Here is a 25,957-nt window from a genome sequence, read left to right as displayed (position 1 = left end):
TGCTCTGAGCACCCCTGCAAGCCGTGAAGGTGGATCAGGAGGATCGGGTAAAATCCACACAAAATCTGGTCTAAGGAACCTCCATAGTGAACTGGTGGCCCCAGCTTTTTCTGGCCCTGCTGAGGGGACACAGCTACTCAGGGAGGATCCAGTGCTGCTCAACTTCTCCCTGAGAATCTTGGAGGGTAGAAAGCTGAGCCCCACAGACAGGCAGAGAAGGGCTGGCAGCCCGAGCTGGACCACTTTGTGCAGGATCTGGGGAGCAGCAGGAACAGGAGCAACGTTGTGTGGAGGCCAGGTGGCTTCTCCAGGGATGACGGCATGACCCGTGGTTTTCCAAGCCATGGTGTTTCTTGCCCGTCATGTGGAGACGGACGGCAGCTGGGTGGGAGGAGGGTTTGGGATTGTGGACAGGGGCAGGGGGGCTCCTGAAGGCAGGGTCTACACCGGTCATTTCAGTGGCTTTATGAAGCTAAGGGAATGTCAAGCAGCCGGTGGGGAGAGCCGAGTGTCCAGGTGGCGTTTGACAGGGAGAAGGGGTGCAGCCGGGCCTTGTTTGGGGCCGTGATGTACCCCATTAATGTCCCCTCTTGGCTCGTAGCCCCCAGGGCGAGGTGCAGCCCGGCAGAGCCCCGGCCGCAGGGCGGCAGGGGTTAACCCTGCGGCTCTCGCACCACCTCCCCGCCCGCCCTCCCTCCTCCCTCCCGCCGCCGAGGAATTTCCTAAAACACCCCCCAAAAAAGTGGGAATATAACAATATTAATAATAATAATAATAATAATAACAAAAAAAATTAATAAAATACCCACCCTGCGGATCCCCCCTCCCGCTTCCATCTCCGCCTTTAATACCAACAAACAACTCCGCGACTCTCCCTAAAGGAGGAGCCTTTGATCGGAGAGAGACGAACCCCGCCGGGCACCGGCACCCCCGGGCACCGGCAGCACCGGCACGGCAGCGCCGGCACCGGCAGCACCGGGCACCGGCAGCACCGGGCACCGGCACCGAGGCACCTCCGGGCAGCCACAGCCCCGGGCACGGGCGCCGCCGGCCACCGACACCCCCGACACCGGCACCGGCAGCACCGGCACGGCAGCACCGGCATCCCCGGGCACCGGCACCGCGGCACCTCCGGGCAGCCACAGCCCCGGTCCGGCAGCCCCGGTCCGGCAGCCCCGGTCCGGCAGCCCCGGTCCGGCAGCCCCGGGCACCGCGTCGTGCTCCGAGGAGCCGACACCGTAGTCGAGACCGCGGCACCGCCGGGCAGCAGCGAAACCCTCAGCACAAACCCCGAGACATCGCCGGGACACAGGGCAGCGCACCCCCGGGCACCGGGACCGGAGCCCCAGGGCACCAGCACCGGGCTGCGATGCTTCCCGGGGCGGGCCCCCTCGCCTTCCTCCTTCGGTGCCTCCTGCTCCTCTTCGCCTCCGAGAGCCGAGCCCGGGCTCGTAAGTCTTACCCGCTCTTGTCCCGGCTGCGCTGCTTCCCTCCGTGCCTCAGTTTCCCCGGGGTCCCCAGGAATTTGCGCGGGTGCTTTGCGGGCATGGCTGAGGGCTCAGGGAAACTTCTGACCACGGCAGGTGTTGGCCCTCCGCTGCTGGGATGTCCCAGGCCATGCAACCAGCCCGGTTTCCCATCCTGCAATGTTGGGGACACGGCTGTGTCCCCCTCTGCCTGCTGCTGTCCCCGCCTGCTTTGCGGGGTTGTGGTGATGGTGAGGGGGGCTGAGGGGCTCGGGGGGCCGGCGGGGGCGTGAGGAAAGTCTGGGACCCCCTTTCCATGGGCTAGAAATGCCACAGAGCAGGAGGTTGTCTCACAGACCTTCCTCTGCACAGATCCCACCCTGCACGAGTGCATCTCCCCTCCGAGGGTGGATGGGGACAGAGGCAATGCCTCCCCCACCCCAAAAAAAGCTGGGGGCTTTCCTCCACATCCATCCCTTGTCCATGTCCACATCCATCCCTCAGTCTCTCTGACTTTTGCTCCCAGCGGGCTGACTGAGGCAGAGAAGGTTTGGGATAAGGAAGGGAGGTTTGGCACTTCCCACAAAAAGGCTTGAAGGACTTGGCCAGAGCTGGAGGGTGCTGGATGTGTTAACTGGGGCAAGGAGGTGGGTTTGACTTGGACATAGCACTGGAACCCTACCAGTAGGTGCTGAGCACCCCTGCAACATCGCAGAGCCACCAGAGCTCTGAGCAAATTGCAGCAGGACCTGTTGTGTCCCTACATTTATTCTTCCCTTTAATCTCCTGGAATCCCAGAGGAGTCTGTCGGTGGCTTCGTCAGGGTGATTTACAACCTGCCTGCTGCCAGCAGTACATTAGGCACTCAAATAATCATCCTCCTGGAGTGTGGACCCAAAATACGAGCACTGGATTGCTCATCCCGACTCTGGGGTGTGCTGGGGGGAAAAGGCGAGTGATGGATGGGGCTGTGCAAAGCCCTGGAGAGCAAAATCTGGGTGAATTCAGCTCATTTCCCTTCCCTGGGCTCATCCAAAGCTGCCAAACCCAGCCCAAAGCATCTGTTTCTTGAACAAGGGATGTGGGTCTGACTCCCTGCCTCAACCCAGGCTGCCATGGCAGGGTTGGGAAGGGGACGGAGACAGATCCAGAAGGTGAAACAGGTGTTAGATGAGGTGTTTGCTCTTTGGAGGTGTAACAGAGCCCGTAAGATGGGCATGAACTACTTGGGTGGGGGCAGTAAGGGTTTGTCCGATTTGGGAGGAAGTGTTGGGGTCTGTTTGCAGGTTTTCTAATGTTGATAAGGAGCTGGTGGCTGTGGGATTGGAGCAGGGCTGCAGCAGGTAGGTCCAGGCTCACTCCCCAGCTCTGAAACACCTCAGCTTTGCTACAGGGCATATCACAGGATGTGGAGGGCTTGGCCAAGACTCATCCCAAAGTCAAGGGCAAGTTTGGGTGACAGAGTCATCATCAAATTGTGGACTTCTCTCCACCATCCACCTCTGCAGCCTCACACTTTTCTCAGGGCTGGCTGTTCAGGGAGAGTGAAGACGGGAATAAATTCGTTACGAGCAGGCTCATCAGCCAAGGGACCTACAGTGTCGTGGCTAAAAATAGGTGAGAAGCAGAAATGCTCGGGCTTGAAGGCAAGTCAGAAAAGAAGAATTTGCCCACAGAAACAGGCTATTTTAGGGGATTTACACTCCAGCTGAAAAAAACATCAGAGGCACAGGTTACTGGGACGAATGTGCTCCATTCTGAGTAATTCAGGGGCAATGGTTGAATGCAATGATGTTTTGGCTGGAGGCATTTAAACAGCAGCATCTCTGGAGAGCATGGGGCAGTGGTTTTCCCCAGGAACTTGGAAGCTGCTGTTTAATTTCTTTTTAACATGGTTGCTGGAGAAAAGGGGGTTCCTGGGGTCCCTCTGTCCTACAAATTTGGATCCAGCAAGGATGAAGGGTGCTCTGAGATGGGAAGGACCATGATGGAAAGCGAGTGCTACCACATGCATGGTAAGGGAGAGGTGAGGGCTGCACACCCTGCTGTAGGTAGCAGACCATTCCCTTGGGAAGGAGCGGGGGGAAGCCAGACCCTGTCTGCCTGACTTCTCCACTCTGGAGAACTCAGAGATGCTACATGAGGCTGCATTTTCAGAGCTACAGAGTATTCAGGGCTCCCAAAGTCCCAAGAAGATGTTTCCAGCCCAGAACTGAGTGAGGCAAGTGTGTAGGGATTGATCTGGATGTGAGCAGAGTCTTTAGGATGCCACATGTCAAGGGCCCAATGTGTTTTAACCAGTCCCTTCTCAGCTAAGTTGCATTTTAAGCCCTTCATAAATACAAGGCTGTCATAGGAGTGCCTGGACTCTGTGTACCAGACAGTGCTCTTTACACTTTATTTATGGCTGCTCTTAAGACTTACAAACTGGTTTGCATCAACCACCTCCCTCATGCCCAGCATGGCGCTGGCTGGCAGGTGTGTGACCTCCAGAAAAACTGAAAAAATGTCAGACATTCCCTGCTCCGGAGACAACTCCAAACGTGCCATCAGGGGATGCAGGACCACCCTCAGCCTCGGGATGAAACAGGAGAAGACGAGTGAGGGGAGATGAGCAAGACCCCACAACCTCTCGTTGAGCCATCAGAACGCTCCCAGGGACAGAATCACAGAATGTGGCTTGTGTTGGAAAGGACCCAATTTAAGATTTAGGATAAGTACTGTGGGAAGCTTTCCAGCTACTGGGAAATGGAAACCTCACAAGAGGCTGTCACAGAAGCTCTGAGCTGCATCTTCATGAGGTGGTTCAGAGGCAGCAAGCCATGGTTACAAACTGAATGGTGTGGAGAAACCCATCCTGGGCTGCAGCTTTCACACCATGAGAAGGGTATGTCTCCTTAGGAGGTACCTCAGCAGCTTCAGACACCAGCCACCAACAAGATGCCAACCCACTGCTCTAGATCCAGCGAGAAGTAAACCCACATGACTTTTCTGAGTGTGCTGCTGCTGGTGGTGCGATAAGCAAAATCACCTTAGTGATCAGCATGGGAGCAATTAATTTCCACTAATGGCTTTCACTCCAAGTGGATTAGGCTGATATCCAAAATCTGACCTTTGAAAATGGAATTATTAGCCTGGTATGGGAAAAAATGGTCAAGAGACTCCATCTTTTAAGCCTCATCCATCCATCCATCCATCCATCATCCATCCATCCATCCATCCATCCACCCATCCATCATCCATCCATCCATCCATCCATCCACCCATCCATCCATCCATCCATCCATCATCCATCCATCCATCCATCCACCCATCCATCCATCCATCATCCATCCATCCATCCATCCATCCACCCATCCATCATCCATCCATCCATCCATCCATCCATCCATCCATCCATCCATCCATCATCCATCCATCCATCCATCATCCATCCATCCATCATCCATCCATCCATCCATGCATCCATCCATCCATCCATCCATCCATCCATCCATCCATCATCCATCCATCCATCCATCATCCATCCATCCCCATCTTGTTTTTGCCTAAACATGCTGACAACTCTTGCCAAAATCAAAGCACTACTGAGATGCCAACAAGTGTCTCCTGCTTCCCAGCACAGCTTTAATTTTACCAGCAGGCTCTTTGCAGACATGAATCAGGCTGCTTTCGAGGGCTGGACCCAAACCAGGGCTCCACTTGTGATTAAATGTTTGAAGGAGGCAGCCAACTGGCATGGGAGCCTGCGAGCTGAGCGGGGCCACGTCACACCAAGGCAATTCTATTTCTTCACCCTCAGCATAATTCATGAGGATGCTGCAAGCAGGGAAAGATGAAGTCATTTTCTCACCCTTTTGCAAAAGTATGATTTTTTTTTTGTATAGGTTTTTTTTTGTTGTTATTTTGGGGGGATTTTTTTGTTTGTTTGTTTTTGTTTTCTAGTTTTGTAGAGTTTTTTTCCTCTCTCTTCTGGCTTTCCTCACATTAAAGCCACATGCCCACTAGTTTTGTGTGGTTTGCTGTAAGCTCATGACCTGTGTGGCCAGGAATAGGGGTTTGCTGACTTGTCAAGAGCTGTGGGGGCAGTGTCAAGTCCTGATCAGGGAAAAGGAAGGTTAACACCTCTGGTAACATCCACTACAAAGCTACTGCAAACCCCCACACCTGCAGATGCAGTGGTGGCCCCACACTGCTGTGCCTGGGCCAGGCAGTCTGGACAGCTGGTGGTCACCCCTTGTGAAGGTACAGCTTGGAGAATCAAGTGCCTAAAGCCATCAAAGCTCAAATCTGCTGGCAGGGCTTGAGTTGGAAGAGACCTATAAAGATCTTTGCAGACCCACAGGGCTGCCTTTCCTGCTGGCCAGAGGGTCTGGCCATGGTAGAGCACACCTGGGCTCATCCTGAGGGTGGTCATGAGCTGGAGGAGGGATTGCAGCCTAGTCCAGCATATCTGGGGGAATTTTGTCTGGCTGATTGGAGAAATCCATTAAGCAGGTGGCATCTCCAGCTTTGGCACGGTGGGACACCACCAGCTGGGCCCTCCAAACCACTGCTGTGTCCCAGGTGACAGAGTGGAGCGTGGGATGCCTCTTCTACCATCTTTTGGGTGGTGAACACCACTGAGATAATTTTGGACTCTCTGTTATTCATTAAGGAGCTCTCCCAACAGCCTGGCAGGGTCAGCACCAGCCAGCTCACCTGAGTTCATGTTCTGCATGGTGGGCATCGTGCCTTGGAAAACAGCCCTCCCCCTCTCCTGCATCCCCAGGGTGCTGCAAGGTTTTAAAAGACCCATAAATCCCATAAATGCTTCAGGAACCGTAAACGTCTCCACTGCCTTCAAGCAACGCAATCACCCAAACTACCTCAAATTCCCTCGATGACATAACCTGTTAAATCACCCTCGGTTTTCAGCGGGGCTCTGAGCACATAAGCCATGAGAATCACACACAGACAGGTGTGTGCTTAGAAAGAGCCCAGGTGCTGGGGTGGCCCTCTGCCTTGTCAGGGCTTTGGCAGTGGGAGCAGCACCCTGGCTGCTCTAGGGTCCGGGTTCCTGCAGACCCTGCTGGGTTTGGAGTTTGCTCCTGCAGGACCAGGTGGTGCTTGTGGGAGTGAACATTGAGGGTGGTTGAATCAGGGCTCTTGGCTGAAGTCCTGAGGGCTTTGTTGGTGATCCTGGCTTTGTCCCACAGGCTCCTGCTGCAGGCTGGCCTGGTCCTGCCAGAGGATTGGTTTATAACTCTGGACTTGGGGATGAAGGAGGTTGATAAGGACCTGCTAAAATATGGGGAGGGCAGAGATCTCCAAAGGGGGTCTCCTCCACTGCTTGTGCTGGGCACCATCTCATCCCTGTGCCGTGGTGAGGTTAAATCTATGCCAGTGGAGGCAGGTCTGGATCATTTCTGGGACAGGCACCTCTGGTTCAGGAGCACAGCTGGAAACTGCCTCTTCTCAGGATAGCAGGATCAAGAAGGAAGAAAAATCCCATGTGTTTATGCTTTTGGGGATGGAAAGTGGATGAGGTGGACTTGCTGTCCCCCTGTACAGCCCCATAAATGAAAAAGTCACTGGCACTCAGTCAGGCCAGTGCTGCATCAGGCTGGGTAAAACCAAAGGGCTGAGACCTGGTGGGATGGCACAAGCAACCCAGTCCTGCTTGTTGTGGATCCTTGAGAGAATGAGCTGAAGCTCTTAAGGGGAGCAAAAGGTTTTACCCCAGGATGTGTTTTTCCCCATAATGTTTTTGTTTGGGTTTCCCCCCTCCTTTCTTCTTTTTGTTTTTGGTTGTTTTTGTTGGGTTTTTTTGGGTAACAATGAAAATATCCCCTAAATTCAGGGTCTCCCATCTCTGCCACCACTCCCAACCATTCTGATCTCACTGGGGGAAATTCCATCCTGTAGCATCACCCTGAAATCATCTGTCCGTCTTCCAGTGAGCATTTTTGTTTTACAGTGAAAACTCAATTTTCTGCCTCAAAACCACCCACTCTGTTCCTTTCTTGCCAAGGGAGTCCAGTTTGCTCGGAGGAGTTGCTGTGTAGGTCAGATGGGTCCCAGTGTAAAAAAATGCATGCAGAAAAATAAAATGGGGGGAACAAAATCTGGGTTTGGTGGGTGGGATGTGGCTTGTGGGGAACAACAAGAAGGCTGTCCTTGCTCTCATCACAGAGAGGTCTCCCAGGAACCTTTTCTCATGTAGCTTCTCCTGGTTGACTTGCAGGGCCAGACACATTCTGTGACTTCAACGGCAAGAAGTACAGCCCAGGGGAGAGCTGGCACCCGTACCTGGAGCCCCAGGGGCTGATGTACTGCATCCGCTGCAGCTGCTCCGAGGCACGTCCCTGGGGCATGGTGGGGACACGGCTGCTGCTGCTGTGCTGTGGCTTGCTCGGCAGCTTTGAGGACAATCAGTCCCACTGTCTCACTTGACCAGAGAACCCTTCCCAGTCCCGTAGTGGCATTGGGTTAATCTCTTCCCTTTGTCAAAAGCTGTCACCCTGGGGGGTGTTGGGTTGACCTTGTGAGGGAGCTGCCTTGAGGAGGCCGTTTTGGTACTTAAAGGGAGCTTGTGAAAAAGACGGAGTTATTTTTTACACAGCCAGATAATGATTGGACAAGGGAAGGGTTTTAAACTAGAAGAGAGGAGAATTAGATTAATATGTTCACAAGAAATTGTTCCCTGTGAGGGTGGTGAGGCCCTGGCACAGGTTGCCTGGAGAAGCTGCGACTGCCCCATCCCTGGATGTGATCAAGGCCAGGCTGGAGCAGCCTGGGATGGTGGAAGGTGTTCCTGTCCATAACAGGAGGTGGAACAAGATCTTTAAGGTTCCTTCATAGCTAAATCATTCAGTGATTCCATGGTTGTGCCTCCGTAGCACTGGTGGGTTGTGGGTGGAGGTGGCTCAGGGCTCCTGATGATGGGCAGCCTTTGCTGATGGGAGACCATGATGTGGCTGGGCTTGAGCCAGGGCTGGACACATCCCTAGTGAGTTACAGCCAGCACAATTTGTTGTGATAATGCTGTGTTCCTCCTCTTGCAGGGGTGAACTGAATGTTCCCTGTGGACTAAACAAACTGTGTCTTTCTCTCCCCAGAATACCAACATCAGGTGCTACCGGATCCAGTGCCCAGCTCTGCCGTGTGCCAGCCCTGTCACGGACCCCCAGCAGTGCTGCCCACGGTGCCCTGGTAGGTGGACATTCCTCAGGGATGGGGTGACAAGGTGGCCATGGTCCTACAGGGCGGTGTCTCCACTGCTGCCACTTGTGGCAGTGCAGTGATACTGGATCTGGCCCTGTTCCAGCTGCCTTTTCCCTCCAAAAATCTCATTTTCATGGAAAAGGGCTCTCTGCCAGATCACCTTCTCTCCCCCATCCCAAGAGCTTTGTAGAGACAAAATGTCAGTTCACACTTCAGGGGCAAAACAGAAGCTGGCAATTTATTCTGATCATTTCCCAGCAAAATATCTTTGATTTAAAAATAAAAAAAAAATAAAAAGAAAGTTTTTTAATAACTTTCTTCTCTGCACCGGAGATTATCTCAAGTTTTAGCCCCAAAACTTTTCCTACTTTACCCCTTTTGATTGCCTCATTTCACCTCAATATGTTCATTCTCACACCCACAGATTACCTCAAGATTTAGTCCCAAAACTTTCTCTACCTGAGTGCTGGCAAAGCTAGTCAGACACCATCAGTGAATTGAGAAATTAAGGAAAAAAAAAAAAAAAAGGAAAAAAACTCATTAATTTTCATTTTTTGCTAATTACCCATGAGATAAGCCCTTTTTACCTGACTCTATCTGAATTTGGCAATCGTTACAAGCAGGAGAGGGAAAAACCCAAGAATTTTGTTAAGAACCTTGTGAGGTCAGACTTCCCTCTGTGGTTTTCCCTCTGTGCTGAGCTCAGGGCAGCCTCATTCTCCAAAAGCTTTTGGACACTTAATTGCTGACCAACCATGTGGCACCTCAGCCACTTCAAGGTGCCCGTGGTGTGGGAAGGGCTGCTGGTCCTTTAGGGCTGGGCTGGTGGGGCATCAGTGATGCACTGGGGCTTGCCCCTCACCCTGCTTCTTTCTCATCCTCTTTTCCAGAGCCACATTCTCCGTCCGGCCTCCGTGCACCCGCCAGGTCCTGCCAGTACAACGGGACCACGTACCAGCAGGGCGAGATGTTCAGCACCAGTGAGCTCTTCCCCGGCCGCCAGCCCAACCAGTGTGTGCAGTGCAGCTGCTCCGTAAGCTACCATGGGAGCTGAGGCTCTCTCCTGTGCCCCAACAATGCCCCAGCAGCTCAAAAAACCCCAGGGGATGAGGCAGAACCAGCTCCTGGGGGGATGGTTTATCCCTGGGGGGATGGTTTATCTCTGGGGGGGATGGTTTATCAGTGCAGAAGGTTTACTGGAGATCACTGGGGCCAGGTCTGGGTGGGCCACAATGGGGCAGTGTGGGTGGGCAGTGGGAGAGCCCTGTCCTCACAGAGCACTGCAATGCTCCAGGGCAGCAGCATCCAGCTATCCCAGCTGCCCCACTGAGGCTTTGTGTGCATCCAGGAGCCCTTCTGTCTGTGCTGGCTGCAGAGCCAGTGGGGTTGGTAGCCAGGGAGCCCAGGGGAGCTCAGTGTGAGCTCCTTCCTGGTGCTTCTCAAGGCAGCACGGACACGAGGTGCCAGGGCCTGGGATTCAGATGCTCCTGCGATCCACAGATTCAGAAAATAGCTTAGGTTGGAAGGGATATTAAAGCTTTTCTGGTTCCATCCCCTGCCATGGGTGGGGACACTTCTCATCAGACCAGGCTGCTCCAAGCCCTGTCCTCTGCAGCCTGGCCCAGGATGCCCTCAGTATGCATCCCAGTGATGAATTGCTCCTCCAGCACCCACTGCTCTTTGGGATGTTCCTTCTCCATGAGCTTCCAGTAATGCCTTGAGACAGGGCTTGGCTCTGCTCTGCCAGCCCTTTCCCATGGGTTGTGATCCTTTGAAAATCATCAAAATCTGAGTTCTGACACCTTGCTCAGGAGGTGGGAGGTGTGGGGCAGCCTGACCAGCGGCAATAGGAAGGTGCGTGGAGTGCCAGGAGCCAAGCATTGGGAGATAAATGGAGCGGCTCCTCTTCCTTGAGATGGAGTGAGGAAAGGGGATTGAAAGTGCTGACACTGTACCTGGACATGGTAGGGCACTGCTCATTCCCACTGCTGCCTCTGCCATGAAAAATGACATGGGTACAGGTGTGGCTTTCACCATGTGTCCTTCAAAGCCCTTGGACGGGGCCAGATCTCACCACTCTGTGCTTTGCTTTCAGCAAAGGGCGGGACCAAGTTTGGCCAGGAAATGAAAAAGGGGCAAGAGAGCCCAAACCTTCTGTCATGCCAAGAGCACACACACAGGGGTTGCATCAGTTGATGCTGGACAGTGAAGTATCTGTGATCCTGGAATAGCTGGTCTGAGCCTCTGGGGCGTGTACTCACCTCAGAGCTGGGTGACAAGAAGAATAACTGACATGTAGAAATTGTGCAGCTTTTGAGGCTGGTTCCTCTCTTAGGGAATCCCAGCTGGATTGTGGGAAACACTGGGAAGGAGCTCTCTAATCCAGCTGCATGTGGTCATCTGCCACTGTCCCCAGGAACCCGTGGAGCTCCATGTCCCTCTCTGCTGTCACTCAGGCTCTGTTTATTTGACAGGGTAATGCCTTGGATACAAAGGGCAAAATAAAGGGCTGGCTGTGGAGCCTTCAGTGGGGGGATCTCCCCGGCTGTGTCTGATGTTGTCAGCTGCTAGAACAGCTGCGTGAACAGCTGGTCTGACCCTCTGAAAACTGCCCCAAGACCAGAGCCTCTGGGATAAATCCTTTTTACGGCACTGGCTATTTCCTGCCTGGGGCAGCTCACTGCTGTGAGCTGCTGGGCAGAAGGAGAAGGAAGGGAGAGGCAGGTCTGGAGTCCCGAGTGGAGAGCAGGATTTGGTATGCAGTGACCTCCACCAGATCCTATCCCCCACCAAACTTCCCTCATCCTCTTCCTGTTCCTCACACATCAGTTTGGCTTCCTGATGGAAGACTAGACAGCTGTGGTTTGGTTTTCTAAGGACATTCTTGGCTGGCCTCTTGCTCTTGGTTGACTGGGAGCTTGTGGATACCCCAGAGAAAATTGCTGCATGGAGAAAATGACCTTGCTGTCAACATCTGGCTGCTGAACATCCTTTTTTACCCTTTAGCAAAGTAACAAAAACTTGTTCCTGCAACAAACTGGTGCAAATCCACTGACTGAGGCAGCACTGGGATGCACAAAGGTCAAGGCTGGCCTCGACCTGTGGTTTTCAGCTTGAATCACTACAGCAATGATATTTTGATTGGTGGTGTTGGAAGATGGACTATCAGGGGGCTTTTGATCATGGACTCATAAAATCCTGGAATGGTTTGAGTTGGAAGGGACCTTAAAGCTCCTTCAGTCCCACCTGGGCAAGGACACCTTCCACTATCCCAGGTGAGTCCATGCCCTGCCCAAGCTGGCTTTGGACACTTTCAGGGATGGGGCAGCCACAGCTTCTCTGGCTCTCAGGGCCTCCCCACCCTCACTGGGAAGAATTTCTTCCCAGTGATTTATGGTAAACCTGTAGTTTGAGGTGCTAGGAGCCCTACATGTGGGACATAGATCTCTTCCTAATGTTGACAATGTTTTTTTCCTCCTGCCCTCCTAGGAAGGCCAGATTTACTGTGGCTTGGTGACCTGCCCTGAGCTGCTGTGCTCCTCTCCCTTAACTGTGCCGGATTCCTGCTGCCAGGTCTGCAAAGGTAATGAGGCTGGGACTCAGGGGGCTGGGAGACTACAGCTGGTTGCCACCTGACAGCAGGAGCCATTTCAATCCACTTTACAGGATTTTGGAAGCCTGGGCTATAAATCAGGCCTCTTGTTATCTCTTGGTTTCACCAGGAAGCAAAAGCTGAGGGTTTGGGTTTTCCTTGGGTGATATGAATTGCATGTGCAAAGCTCCTGTCTCTGCAGACTCCCAGGCAGGCCAGCACATGGAGGAGAGCTGCTTCCAGCCTCAGAGAGTGAACCTCCATTCAGCCCTGCAGTATTTCTGGACCATGTTTTTCCCTTGCAGATGGCTCCTTTGAGAAGTCCATGGAAGAGGAACCACTGCAGCTAAACAGAGGTGTTGTACGTGACATTTGCATTTTAAAACTCCGCTTCTTGCTTCTAGCACAGCCCCCTGAACAGCTCACAGGATGCCCTTGCACAATGTCCTCTACAAAGAAATCACCCCCAGCATCTCTAGGAGTCCACACAGCAGAACCATGGACACCTGAGTTGCAGGTGAACTGTGGCATGGAATTGAATCTAGCTGAGAGATATCAGCCTAGGTGAGACCTCAGGCCACCAAGGAAAGACTCTTCTACTCTCCCACACCATGGGACATGGTTTAGTGGTGGAGCTGGCAGTGTCAGGTAAAGGGTTGCACTTGATGACCTCAGAGAATTTTTTCAACCTTAATTATTCAGATTCTATGATTCTATGCCATCTTTGGAAGAGCAAAAGACCTGCAGGAGCTTGAAATCTGGGACACTTCTTGCTGGCCAGCATCTGCAAGGGCATTGTCAGAGCAGACCCAGAGGTGACCAGCAGCCAGGCTTGACCCTTGTCCATCGAGTCAGATGCCCAGATCTCTCCTGAGAGGGTTTTTCCTTCAGGAGAAGGTGTCTCCTCTCCTCCTGGGCATCAAGATGTCCTGCCTCCCACCAAAAGGGCAGTGCTGGAGCTGGCCACCACTCTGGCCTCCCCAGGCTGTTTGTATCAGCAGCCCCAGCAAGGAAAAAGTGACTCCTTGGCTGCTGAGGGCTCCTTCACAGTGACATTTCAGAGCTGGGCAGCCCATGCCAGGTCTGTGGGATTAGGTCACTTAGCTTCTGGCTCTGCCCCTTTTCCATACTGCTCCACCACCTATAAAACCTCCAAAATAGACACAAGGGGACCCTTTGTGCTGGGTGTCTTGTCCCAGCACTCTGCTCTTGGAAGCCTGGGATGTTCCTGGGATGTTCCTGGCATTTCAGTCCTGCTGGCTGGCAGCCCCATGCCGACTGCCCTGGTGTCTACCAGGTGAGAGAGCAGGATATGGCCCATCTCACCTTTCTGATCCCGTCTGAGCCACATGGATGCCAGTCCTCATTTTCCCATCTAGGAAAGACCAACCCATTTCCCTGTGTGTTTTAGGGATGTAGGACCTCACATGCTTCTCTGAGGGCATTGGGTTGAACTTGGCTAGGGAAAGGTGCTGCCCCAGTGAGAGTGACCTACATGAGGAGGACACCAGTGTGGGGCACTGACACTGACTGCTCAGCACACCCTGGGTGGTGGCAGCAGCAAGATGGGGAAGGGACTGGAGCCCCAGGAGAGGCTGAGGGAGCTGGGAAAGGGGCTCAGCCTGGGGAAAAGGAGGCCCAGGGGGCCCTTCTGGCTCTGCACAACTCCCTGACAGGAGGGGACAGCCAGGTTGGGGTCAGACCCTGTTCCCAGGGAACAGGGACAGGAGGAGAGGGAATGGCCTCAAGCTGTGCCAGAGGAGGTTCAGGTTGGATATTAGGGAAGCTTCTTCTCCCAAAGGGTCTGTCCAGCACTGGTACAGTGCCCCACCAGGGCAGTGGTGATGTGGATGTGGCACCTGGGGACATGGCTTCATGGTGGCCTTGGCAGTGCTGAGGGAATGGTCAGGCTCCAGATCTCAGAGGAATTTTCCAACCCTAGTATTTCTGTGATTTATATGGCTCGTGGGTCTTTGCTTATCCCTGTGGTCTCTGCCCCTTCCACTCCTGATGGAAGGCATGAAGGACACTGCATGGCTTTTTCCAGTATGCTTTGGAGTGAGAGCAGCTCAACTGCTGGAGTCTGAATCCCCTCTTTTCTCTGGCTGCCCACAGAGACACTCACAAGACCAGTGCTTGGGAGAGGTGATAGGGAGGAAGCCGCCTGGAGCCACTGTGTCCACTGTTCTCAGCTCTTCCCTGGAGTTAATTCCCAGAAGCTTCAAACCCAAGGGAACAGGTGGCACCACTGTGAAGATCGTCTTGAAAGAGAAGCACAAGAAAGGTAAGGGATGCAGAGGCCAGGCAGCCTGTATGTGGCTTAAAGTGGCTTCTCCAGAGCTTGGAACTCTTCAGGGAATCTGATTACATGGCAGGTTTCCACCAGCAAGTCCTTCTCCCCCCTCTTCCATGGCCATCCTCAACCAGGTATCTCAGTTCTCATGCCCACGGTCTCCTGACTGCTTGAATCTACCTCTTTCCAAAATGGGTTGGAACAAGACTGGTGCTTGGAATGTTTTGGAGTTCTGGGACTTGGGAAGGAAGGAGCTCACCTGGAAGAATCCATATGGACCTTCCAGGACAGTGCCACAGAGGGACAGGATATTCCTCCTTGTTAACTATGTGCAAGTGCTGGGTCTGACCCAGTGCTGTCCCAGGTGTTCCTCCTGGAGGTGAGAGTGGGAAAGTGAGATGAGGAGTCAAGCCCCTTGATCCAAAGGGAACAACAGGTCCTTTCTCCCCTTGGTGGCTCTCCCACTATTGTGCCTTTGGAAGGGTTCTTTCCAGTCCTTGGAGATGAAGGCCTGGAGGAAATTTTGGGACCTCCAGAAATTTCCATGGAGGAGTCAGCAGGTGGCACTCTTCACTGTGCTTCATTCCTGCCACAGCCTCGGAGGGACCCTGGGCTTCCAGAAGTTGGGAGGCAGGTGAGGTCCTGCCCACACCTGCCCCTGTCCCCACCAGGGTGGTCAAAGCCAGCAGAGCCATCTCCTGGCACCCGGTGCCGCTGTCCCATGGTAGCTTCTGGGTGTGGTGGCTGTGACAGCCCAGTGCCCGCTCCTCGTTCCTCCACACAGCAGGAGCACCCACGTTTGAGGCAGTGACTCCACTGGCTTTATGAAGATGAGGAGGAGAATTTATTTCCACAAGCTGTTCTCTTCTCTCTCCTCCAGCTTGTGTTTACAATGGGAAGACCTACTCCCATGGGGAAGTGTGGCATCCCGTCTTCCGCCTCTACGGCCTCCTGCCCTGCATCCTCTGCACGTGCAGGGACGGTGTCCAGGACTGCCAGAAGATCACATGCCCTAAGGAGTATCCATGTGAATTTCCAGAAAAAGTAGATGGGAAATGCTGTAAAATATGTCCAGGTAGGTGGGATCCCACCTGCTCCTGCAGCTGCCTTCCCCTTCCTTCCCTATCCTTGGTTTAAAACCTCAGACTGACAGATGTGTAGGGATTCAGATTGCTGGTGGCTAGAATTCACACTAGACAGGTTTAGAAGGGCAAGCACTGGTGGAAGGGTTGGCTTCTCTTGGAGGGCAGCAGGACTTCCCCGAGGTAAGGAAGATGCCCTGACCCCCAAAAGGTTCTGTCTGTTGGGAGGATGAAGTCTGGAGAAAGACACTTGAGGCAGGACACTCTGAGAGTGCTCAGATGGAAGGTGCTTTCAGAGGAGAGGACACACAGTCTGTTCTCCAAACCTCCAGGTGGGACAAAAACCAGAGGGTTAAATTGTGGCACCTGAGGTGTAGGTGTGAAGGGAGGAGAGAGGACACTTCCCAGGAGAGTGGTTGTCTCTGGTGCTCACGGTTTGTTGGAATTGGAGTGCTCCATCTCTGGAAGTGGAGGCTGAACACACAGGTTTTAGGGTGGTCCAGGTAGAACTGGGCTGGGACATGGAAAGGGTCTGGAGCACCAGGAGAGGCTGAGAGAGCTGGGAAAGGGGCTCACCCTAGAGAAAAGGAGGCTCAGGGAGCCCTTGTGGCTCTGCACAACTCCCTGACAGGAGGGGACAGCGGTGGGGTTGGGCTTTGCTCCCAGGGAACAGAGACAGGAGGAGAGGGAATGGCCTCAGGCTGGGCCAGGGGAGGCTTGGGCTGGATGTTACGGAAAATTTCTTCCCCCAAAGGGTTGTCCAGCTCTGCCCAGGGCAGTGGTGGGTCCCCATCCCCAGAGACATTTAAAAGCTCTGTGGCACTTGGGGATGTGGGCCGGTGGTGCCTTGGCAGTGCTGGGGGAACAGTTGGACTTGATGATCTCAAAAGTCTTTTCCAAATTTGATGATTCTGCCATTCTATGGTGGAGAAGACCTTTTTTCAGTTCAGTGTGTTTTGGGTCTCTCAGCTCCCTGTTCTTTGGAAAGCTGTTTGCCTTAAGCCACAGACCTGGCAAGCTTGTGGCAGGGTAGGACATCTCCTGCTGTTCACCCTGGAGAATGTTTTGTGCATGATACCTCTCTGTACTGGCATTTATCAGGAGATGCTCAGCTGATGGACCACCCACTGCTTCCCTAGTGAGACTAAAGGTGTCTTTAAGCCTGGCTGCAGGTGCAGGTTCTGCATGATCCCCTCTGATCCGCATCTTCCAGGGGTTTCTGTGGAGGGGTTCCACCCAGGATGACAAGCAAAGGGCATGGCCATGTTTGAGAATGGCTGCAAAGTCATTTGAGCTGAGGTTTTCAAGGTTTTCCAACCCCTGAGTGGAGAGGTTCTGAGATGGCCTCCCCAGGGGAGCGAAGGGCAGAAGCTCAGCCTGTTTTAATAAGGTTTTTGATATGTTTATGAGCAGGATTTATGATGTGGTGCCTGGTGGGAATGGGATGTAATGACTGAGCAGAACCCTTCCAGTCTTGCATTCCCACTCCAGTGGGTCTCTCTGGTTTAAATCTGACAACTTTCCCTGCTTGGATCTTGTCTGCTGTTCAGACTTCATTTTTTTTTCCAATTAAACACCCTGATGGAGCCAAAATGATTTTGTTCCTGCTTTCCAGTTCTCACAGATAGCGATCACACACACACACACCCATTGCTCAGCCAAGTTACATTCTTGTTCTTTCCTTCAGGGTGTGGAGGCTTTGCCCAGGTTCTTTTTCCAGGTGCTTTCTGTGGCTGTCCTTATCCTCCTCCTTTGTACCCAGTAGCTTAGGAATGCTAAGTGATTTTGCTAAAGGGAGCCCGATCCTGGGAATTGCTGTTTGGATGGGGGGACACTGCTGTGGGCAGAGCTGGTGACCACGACCTCTGTGTCCCTGCTCCTCCTCCCCGCTGCTGTGGGCAACCGAGTGGCTCCGGTGTGAAAGCTCCTTGGTTGTTAAATCCCTGTGGAATTCCAGGGGTTCCTTTCCTGCTGTGCAGGCGGGGCTTTAATCACAGACTCCATGATCTTAAAGGGCTTTTCCAGCTTTAACAACTCCACTCTTCTGTGAATGCCCTGGAGCAGGTGAAGTTTAAGGCTGTGGGACAGAGGTTTCCCTGATCCCTGACCCTGCAGTGGGACAGGTGAGGGTGCTGGGCTGTGCTCATCCCCTCTGCCTCACGCTGAACTGCAGAACTCAGCGCCTGTCCTCTGGTTGCTGAAAAGCTTTGCTGCCCTTTAAATTGGGATTTCTATCCCCTCTCAGAGAAGAGGAGCTCAGGACCACCCCAGAAAGCCCGGGGGAGAGAAGAATCAGGCCTAAAGTGACTGTCTTACTAAAATAAACCCCAGGCATCTATTTATAGCCAAACTTTCTTTCAAGTAGTGTAAAAAGCTTCAGCATCCAAACTGACTGGGAGAACAAGGCTAAATTCAGTAGAGCTGGGCTCCTCTGCGTTCCAAGGACCACAACCAAAGGCAATAAATCTCCTTCCAAAACCACAGGGGATTCTTAATTATTCCAGATACATTAAAATAAAAAAAAAAGGGAAAAATTAGCAGCTCTTCTTCACCAAGAATGCTGAAAAAGTCACGTAGGACCCAGTGTGGATGTCCTTGTGGTGACACCCCATGTGGGGAGGGTGCTGGGGCTGGTGCTGAGCCCACCTGTGGGGCTGAGCCGGGCACACTTCCCAGACAGCCCAGGCTCCCCTGCTGTGGGCTCATCCCTTTACTCCCCTGATGTCCCTCTCCCAGCAGGAACGAGATGGGAAGTGGGGAATCCAGCCCGTGCTTTGCGGCCATGGTGGCATCAAGGTCACTGCAGAGAATATGTGGGATCCAGATGGACAAAATCCCCTTTCCCCATCCCTGCTGGCTGGGGACAGGGATGGGGAACAAAAAACACGAGAATGAGGAGGTCCACGCATCCTTTATTAACCTCTCCATTGCTGCTGGTCCTGGAGCTGGGGATGGGATCATGAGACAGACAAGGCTGTGCCACGTGGCACCAAAGCCAACAAGATGCCTTCTCTGTGAGCTGGATGCTGAGATGGCCCTTCCTACCCCATCTGATGAACTCTGTCATTGTTTCTGCTCAGAAACCAGAGTCAAACCCACAGATGGAATCGCCACCCCCCGGTGTGGCAAGAGCCCCAGCCGTGTCCTGGTGTACACGTTCGTGCCGCCACGCTCGGAGGCCTCCAAGGAGATCCTCAGGACCATGGCAATTGAGAAGGAGCTGGCAGAAGAGGTGGAAATCTACAACTGGAAGCTGATTAAAGGTGAGCACCATTATGAAAGCAGCCAGCAGAGCAGGAGGTGTGTGTGGAAACCTGACGCTTTCCAAGCTTTGTTCAATTTCTCTGGCTCTTCTCGAGGTGCTCCACCCCTTGTGTGGTGAATCAAAACCTGCTGACAGCAGGCTGGCTTTTCTGACTCCCCCACTTCACACTCTTTCCCTGCATTCCCTGCAGACCAGGGGCTGGAAACCACTTTTGGCCCCACTAACCTCACCATAAGCTGCAACGCTCTCTGAAGGCACAGCACTTGGGCAAGAAAGACAAGGGCCTTGGGGCTGCTCCTCCAAACCTTCCTGCTCTCATGACAAATGCACATGGAAGACAAACCAAAAAATCGTTCTGGCCGCTCTGTGGTTTTGCTTTTGCTCTTTTTTTACACCCCAGTCCACCTACAACTTGGAAGCTGCCGCAAAGGCGCACACAAGGGGGATGACTTGTCCCCAGCCCACTTTTCAGATGGGCAGATTTGGATGCTGCTGTTGGTGTGTCCTCCAGAGGTCAAAGCACAGCAAATACGCTGTCAAACGGCATTGATCTCTCTCGCTCTCTCCCCACACCTTTAGCTTGTGCTCTTAGAAGGAGTCCAGAGGCACCCAGTAGGTATTTGTGCTTTGTTTCTCTGCAGCCCAGGGAAGCATCCCAGTGCTCCATTCCTGAGTTTCCATTGCACATACTCGACCCCCAGAAAAGTTGAGCGCTTGAGGTTGGTTGTACCTTTTCTATGGATACAGTGACCCTCGACCTCTGTCTGCTGGACAATGTGGAGCCATTCTGGTCTCCTGGTGTGTCCGCATTTCACACCACTCCCTAGAGAGATGTCAGCCAGCTGCTGAGACTGGGCACATGGATAGCAGTCTGAGAAATTAGCTCCAGAGATGGAGCCCTGGTCACCACCATGTTTCCATCCTGCCCCTGTCATCCTCCATCCTCCAGGGTGCCCCCCTGCCCGTGCTCCCCCACCTCAGTGGGGCCTCCCTCACAATGGCACCTTGTAGCTGAGGACAGCTTTGAGCCCGGGCTGTCTGGGCCCCGCCGCTTCCTCCCCTCGCTCCTTGGCACGGGGCAGCACCCAAACCTTCTCGGCATCTTCCGAGGCCAAAAGCTTCACGTCTGCATGGAGCTCCCAAGCTCTGCCAGCCAGGGACAGGGGAGGCCCTTGTCCCTGAGGCCAACACAGCTCTTTTGCTTGGCAGAGTGAAGTGTTATTATTGGGAAAGAGCATGAGCTCACTCACATATGGATTCCACCTCTCCATGGTCCATCACTCTACCAACAGAGCAGCGTGTGTGGAGTAAAGAGGCTGCAAGTCACACCTGGACCTCATCCATTTGCCTTTGTATGGGCTCATGATACCTACGTGGCCTCATCTATTTCTGGGCCAGGACGGTTTCCTCCACAAGGCAGGAGTTGGGAGGAGAAACCAGCACCAGCTCCCAGCCAAAAGTTTTACCTGGCCGGCTGGTAGCACACAACTGGCCTCCAGAAGAGTTTAACCAAGGGCTTCCCCATCTTTTTAGGGGTCTGGACATCACCAGTTTTGAAAACTGACTTTCTGATGTTTTTGACCTGGTGTCCTCTCACTATGGGCCCTGTTGAGAAGCCCATCCCCCTCTTTTGTACAAATCCTCCTTAAAGCAGCAAAAGCGGTGTTAGGTGCCCAAGAGCCCCAGCAGCTCACTCCATCTGCTCACTCTAAATGCTGCCAGGAATGCTCCTGCCTGCTAGATGGGATGTGCTTGCCAGGAAATGGCACTGCCCTGTGCCAGCTCCATCCATCCTGCCTCTCCGTTGGCAAATTGTTCTTAACTTGTGCTATCCTCATTCCCGCTGGAGTGTGGCCTGTGCTCCTCCTCTGCTCTCCAGACCCTGGCATGTGTCAGGAATGACCATCCCGGGCGGCCAGAGGTCTCAGCCAGCTCTCAGAGAGCTCTTGGGAGCATTATCTAGGTCGGATGATTAAAAGATGTTTATCTCTTGTAGGTCTTGTTTAAAATATCCTCTTGGTTACTAATGTGCTGGAAAGTGCTTCCTCAGCCCCGGGGACTGTAAGCACACCCTCCTGCTCCTTTCTAAGTATAGAGCAGAAGAATTTATTGAACACTTGTGCCTTTCTTGCGTCAATAACAGTTTTATTATCTCCATCCGGTATCTTCTTTGTTACTGGTAGGACCTCCTTACCCAACCCACTGAAAGGACTAATTAATGGTCCAAGTATCCATCTATTTCTCGCTATGCTGTTGACTTCCTGTACTAATTTTCCACAGTTGATAACATCTCATTTATCTGGATTGTGAGGCAGTTCCCCTTCATTACATACTCTTTTTATGTGTAATTGCTGCTGGGAATCAGGGAAAGTCTCTTAACCAAATAAGGGGGACCACGTTGCCTCTCACATCTGCTGGCAGCAAGTGGCTGGATGCTCCGGGAGCCTGAGTGAGAGGTGGGGAAGGATATTCCAGGCATACCTGCCTGGTTTGTCATGCTTTGCGGGAGAGTAGGAATATCACAACCCCTAATCCCACAGGAAGGCCACTTTCATTGCTAAATGCAGGTTCTGGTTAGCATGGGTCAAACATCTGAGTCAGGCACCTCTACTGAGGGGACAATGCTGGCAGGGGCAGAAATATCCATCTCTGCTGAGGTCACTTCTGTTTTTTCCTGTCCTGGAGCAATTTCAGCGCTGCTGACGAAGAGATAGAAAACATTGGTCCCTGTCTGCTTCCAGGAGAGGAAATCATCTGAGCATGGAGGGGTCTCTGCAGTCGGGGAACGTAGGTGTTTGAGAGTGAGCAGAGGGGACGGGGATCCCAGCATCCCCTTGCTCTCACCTTTATTTCTTTCATGGTTTTAGGGGAGATTGGAATTCCTGCAGGGCAAGATGCTTCCAGGAACAACAAAATGCTACTGCTTTCAGCTGCTTCATGGTGGAACATCCTGATTTAACAAGCAGTGACTGTGTTTTCATTGAACCATAGAATTTTAGAAAGGTTTGGGTTGGAAGGGAGCTTCAAGCCTGCCCCATTCCACACCCCTGCTGTGGACAGGACTCCTTCCACTAGACCAGGTTGCTTCAGCCTCGCCTTGAACACTTCCAGGGTTTCTCTGGGCACAGCTTCTCTGGGCAACCTGGCCAGGGCCTTGCCACCCTCACAGGAAAGAATTTCCTGCTAGTATCTAATCTGATGCTTAAATGAGATGTTTCCTGGCCTTGGCCAGCCCTGGATTCATTCCCAGCTCCCACCAGGCTCTGGCAGCAGGTCCTGCACCAAACCAGGACTCTGGGGCAGACAGGGTGTCAGAAGGGGACAGAGAATCCAAACCTGTGTGAACCTCAAATTGGGCACTGCAGAAACTGATGCCCTGTGTCCCCCTCTGCAGGAATATTCCATCTGATCCAGACCAAGAAGATCAGCAAACAGGAATTCAAGCAAGAAGCACAAAACTTCAGGCTGATCACTAGGACAAACGAAGGTAGGGAGAGAAAAATCCCATTTCCTCACTCCTCCAGCACTCCCTGCCCCAAACCACCTCCTCATTTCCTGCTCTTCCAAAAAGGCTGTGTAAATCCCAGCATGGCGTGGGGAGCTGAACCGTAGGGAAAACACTTGTGCAAGTGTAGCTGGGCTGGGGCTGACCTGTCTTCAGGCCCATACGCAACACTCCTGGTTAACAGCCACATTTTCACTTTATGGTATTGGAAAGGGCAGCCAGCTTTCTAAAAGTGGATGCACTCTTGTGAAATCCAGAGGTTTTGTCTCTCCAGAGCCCGTAAAACTGTTTGATTTTTATATCTAATCCATCTGGTGCTCCTGGGAGCATGTGGGGAGGGGGGAAAAAATGGCGCAAGGGATTATAAAAAAAAATAAACTGTTGAAATATTTTTTAAGAAGCATTCTGGAGGGTCTGGGATGTGCGTAAACACAACAAAGAGCAGGAACGGCGGTGCACATGCTGGGAGTGCCTGTGTGGAGCGGAGCTTCCATGCTGTTTCCTGCTGGCTGCCCCCTGGCCTGGCTGGGCTGGAGTTCAGTGGGGCAGGTTGGGATCAGAGCCATGCCCACACTGCTCAGCCCCGTGGGCTGCGGGGGCGCTCGGAGCAGCGCTGCTGCCTGTACACACCATCACTCCCAGGCATGCTGGGGGCTATTTTCACCCCCAATCCATTTAAGACAGCATCTTTTGACCAAACCTGGGGGGATTTTGCAGTCCCAGGCTGGGCTTCACACACTGGTGGAGTCTCTGGTATGTGCCTCCTTCTTCTTGCCTCAGTTTTCCCTGACAGATAACCCTGTTGTGAAACCATCCCACTGCTGCAGCTGCAAGTTCTAGGAAAGCTCTGACTGATGATTTCTTCACAGCAGAAGATTAATTCAGCTAGAAAATATTCCCTCCACCCCTGGAGCAATGACATTGGGGCTGCATAATCCTTGCTGGGATTGCACTGAGGAAAGAGAACACCTGGAGGGAAAGCACCTCCAGCCACCTCCTGCACACCAGGGATTCTTTTGGGGAGCAAGGAGAGGGATTGGGACACTTTGTCCTGGTTTGGGGTGGGGGGCTTTGCAGCTCAACGTTTGATTTGCTGGGAGTCTGCAGCTCCTTGGGGGATTCAGAGGGATTCCTCCTCCTCCTACTTCTGCAGCAGGATTTCCTTCTACCATAGGTTGCTGAATGAAGACCCAAGGCTGAGGCAGCAGTAAAAAAATGAATAGAAATGGGGGGTTTTGAGCAACCCACCCCAAACAACTGGGGCTGACAGAAGGGAGGAGAGAACCATGCTTGTCCATTGCCCACAAAACTGAAATTTTGGCTTTCTGAGATTGAGACAGAAAATAAGCATAATGCTTCTTCCCCCCAGAGGCAGAAAGTCAGCCCAAATCCCAGACATGCTGGGGAGGACATGGACCTAACAACATGTCAAAGCACCCTTTAAAGAGGTGGAGAGGGAGATTTATCCCTGTGTCAGTCTGAGCCCCTTTTCTTTTCAGGCTGTGCAAGTGTTTTCCTGAAAAAGCCATGTGAGTGCCATTGATTGTGACATTAATTGCACTGCAAGAGTAAGAGCCCTTCCATGCACCATTTTAACCACAAGACTACAAACCTGGAGCTGGGATGATGGATGAGCTGCTGTGAGCACGGCCGGTGTTGCGGGCAGACCTCTCCCTCAGAGAGGTCCTTGGGCATCCTCCAGTGCCCAGGGTGCTACACACAGGAGAATCCTCGTGCTTTCCTGCTCCAAGGCTGCTGCTAACACGTCTGTCTTTGCTCATCCAGGTCACTGGAACATCTTCCGAGCCCAGACGTCTGAGCTGAGGATGACAGAAAGCCCAGAGAAGGAAACAAAGAGCTTGTAAAGCAAAGAACTTTCCTCTAACTATTGATTTATCTACACACAGACACACATACACTTATATATGAACTCCAGAGCTGCATTATTAAATAGACTGGCACTGCAATACAGGTTACACTAGTGGAAATTCCAGCAACTCCAGAGAACGATCCCAATCCATCGGCATCGAAGCCACAGCCATGTAGGCACCTCTCTCCAGCAGGACAGTGCAGGAGGCTGGCCACCACCTCCCACTATCCCAAAGATGTTGGATGAGCAGAGGGAGGAGAGAGAGACGGCGGAGGGGTGAGACCTGGTGCAACATGAGGAGGTGGGATCCACCCTGGACACCCCAGTGTTCCTGAGGAGCATCAGGAGTGCGCAGCAAAGCGGAACACCACCGTTCTGCTTCCTGCCAGCTGCTGGTGGAAAGATGACCTGCAAAGAAAGAGAAATCATCTCTCTTTCCTTCCTTGGAGCCCCTGGGATCTGCAAAGGGGTTTCTTCGGCTGAGTGCCCTCCAAGGGGTGTTTTTTGAAAAATCTCCTCTCTTCCAGCTGGGATGATTCTTTTCCCTTCTTTGCAGGTCACTTGAAAATGTAGGTTTTGGGAGGACCCACCTGCTGGCAGGGTCTGAGACCCTGAACACTGCACTAAGGTCGCTACTCAGCATTTATTGTGCTATATATTTGTATCTATCCTATATAATATCTATGGGGCTGTATTCACAGGAGGCGCATCTCCCAAAGGGCAAACAGGATCGTTTCTGCAGCACGGGAAGGAGGGCGTGCAGCAGCATCACCTTCCCCCTTGTTTGGAAACAGCTTTGGGGGATTTTCAGGTTGTTTTGGTACATATATTTATCCCTGGATTCTTGTTTTACTGTTTTGATAAATCTATTTATTTGGAGATCCAACTCTGTCTGACAAATCTGATTAAAAGTCTTCTTGATTCAGCTTCCTGTACTGGTTCTCCTTTCCCTGTAGGGTCTGTGTTAAAGCTCAGGAGCCCTGGTGGGGTCTGGTTCCCTTGCACTCACTCAGGCAACATCCTCAGGGCTGGGATGCAGAGAAATCCCGCAGATGCTTTGCTCATCCATAAGGGATCACCCCTTCCCACCTGCTTGTGGTCTGCTCACGACTCTGGGCTGAAAACAGAGCCCGGGGCTTGGGCCCTGAGCTGGCACTGCTCACCAGGGCCACACAACGGGGCTGAGCTGCCTAAGTTTATCCAGGAGAAAGTCCCAGTGAGGTTTGGGCATTAGGGGGGCTCCCCATGGAGTGAGGAGAAGGGAGAGGGGCCAAGCCACCTCCCTGCCCCACAGCCGCCTGCATGGCTGTAGCTGCGTGCGGGCAGGGAGGATGCTGCCAGTCCTCGGGCACAGCCTGACCCCTCACTTGTCAGCCTAATTAACTAGCCCTTGTGTGATCTAATTGGAGCTGAGCCGAGGGCCAATTTGTGCTCATTTACCAGAAGTGGAGACGCTAGAATGAAGCTGCTCTGGTGGGTTTGTAGGGAAGGCTGGAAGGAAATCAGCAGGAATTCTGCACTGCCTGGTCTGGCTGAGGTTTCCTGCAGGTATCTGCAGGGTGCTGAGCCCATACAGGCTCTCCTGGGACCATGGACACTAAGCCCAGACACAGACAGACCTCTTGGGTGCAACCCAGCTGAGTGCCTTACACACAGAACCCCTCTGCCATGTCCAGGG

General features: G+C 52.9%; 1 protein-coding gene across 1 annotated transcript; it reads left to right on the top strand.

Moving 5' to 3' along the window:
* Window positions 1-1,298: 1,298 nt before the first annotated feature.
* Window positions 1,299-25,204, top strand: CHRDL2 (chordin like 2). The gene is made up of 11 exons (XM_086883695.1): window positions 1,299-1,451; window positions 7,693-7,805; window positions 8,567-8,660; window positions 9,563-9,705; window positions 12,162-12,255; window positions 12,570-12,625; window positions 14,380-14,548; window positions 15,438-15,632; window positions 18,720-18,902; window positions 22,299-22,391; window positions 24,195-25,204. Exons 1-11 carry the CDS (start codon window positions 1,370-1,372, stop codon window positions 24,272-24,274), a joined length of 1,302 nt encoding a protein of 433 aa, XP_086739821.1. The 5' UTR covers window positions 1,299-1,369; the 3' UTR covers window positions 24,275-25,204.
* Window positions 25,205-25,957: the final 753 nt, after the last annotated feature.

The sequence above is a fragment of the Cyanistes caeruleus genome, chromosome 3 (genome assembly GCF_971803275.1).
Source record: "Cyanistes caeruleus chromosome 3, bCyaCae1.hap1.1, whole genome shotgun sequence".
Taxonomy (NCBI): Eukaryota; Metazoa; Chordata; class Aves; order Passeriformes; family Paridae; genus Cyanistes; species Cyanistes caeruleus.
The sequence above is the reverse complement of the archived record's forward strand: the minus strand, read 5'-3'. Positions and strand labels throughout refer to the sequence as shown.

Bases quoted from the DNA above. Each gene is read 5' to 3' on its own strand.
- CHRDL2 (XM_086883695.1), top strand. From the start codon at position 1,370: ATGCTTCCCGGGGCGGGCCCCCTCGCCTTCCTCCTTCGGTGCCTCCTG. The intron at 18,903-22,298 runs GTGAGCACCATT...CCCCCTCTGCAG, and splicing joins CAACTGGAAGCTGATTAAAG to GAATATTCCATCTGATCCAG. The intron at 22,392-24,194 runs GTAGGGAGAGAA...TTGCTCATCCAG, and splicing joins GATCACTAGGACAAACGAAG to GTCACTGGAACATCTTCCGA.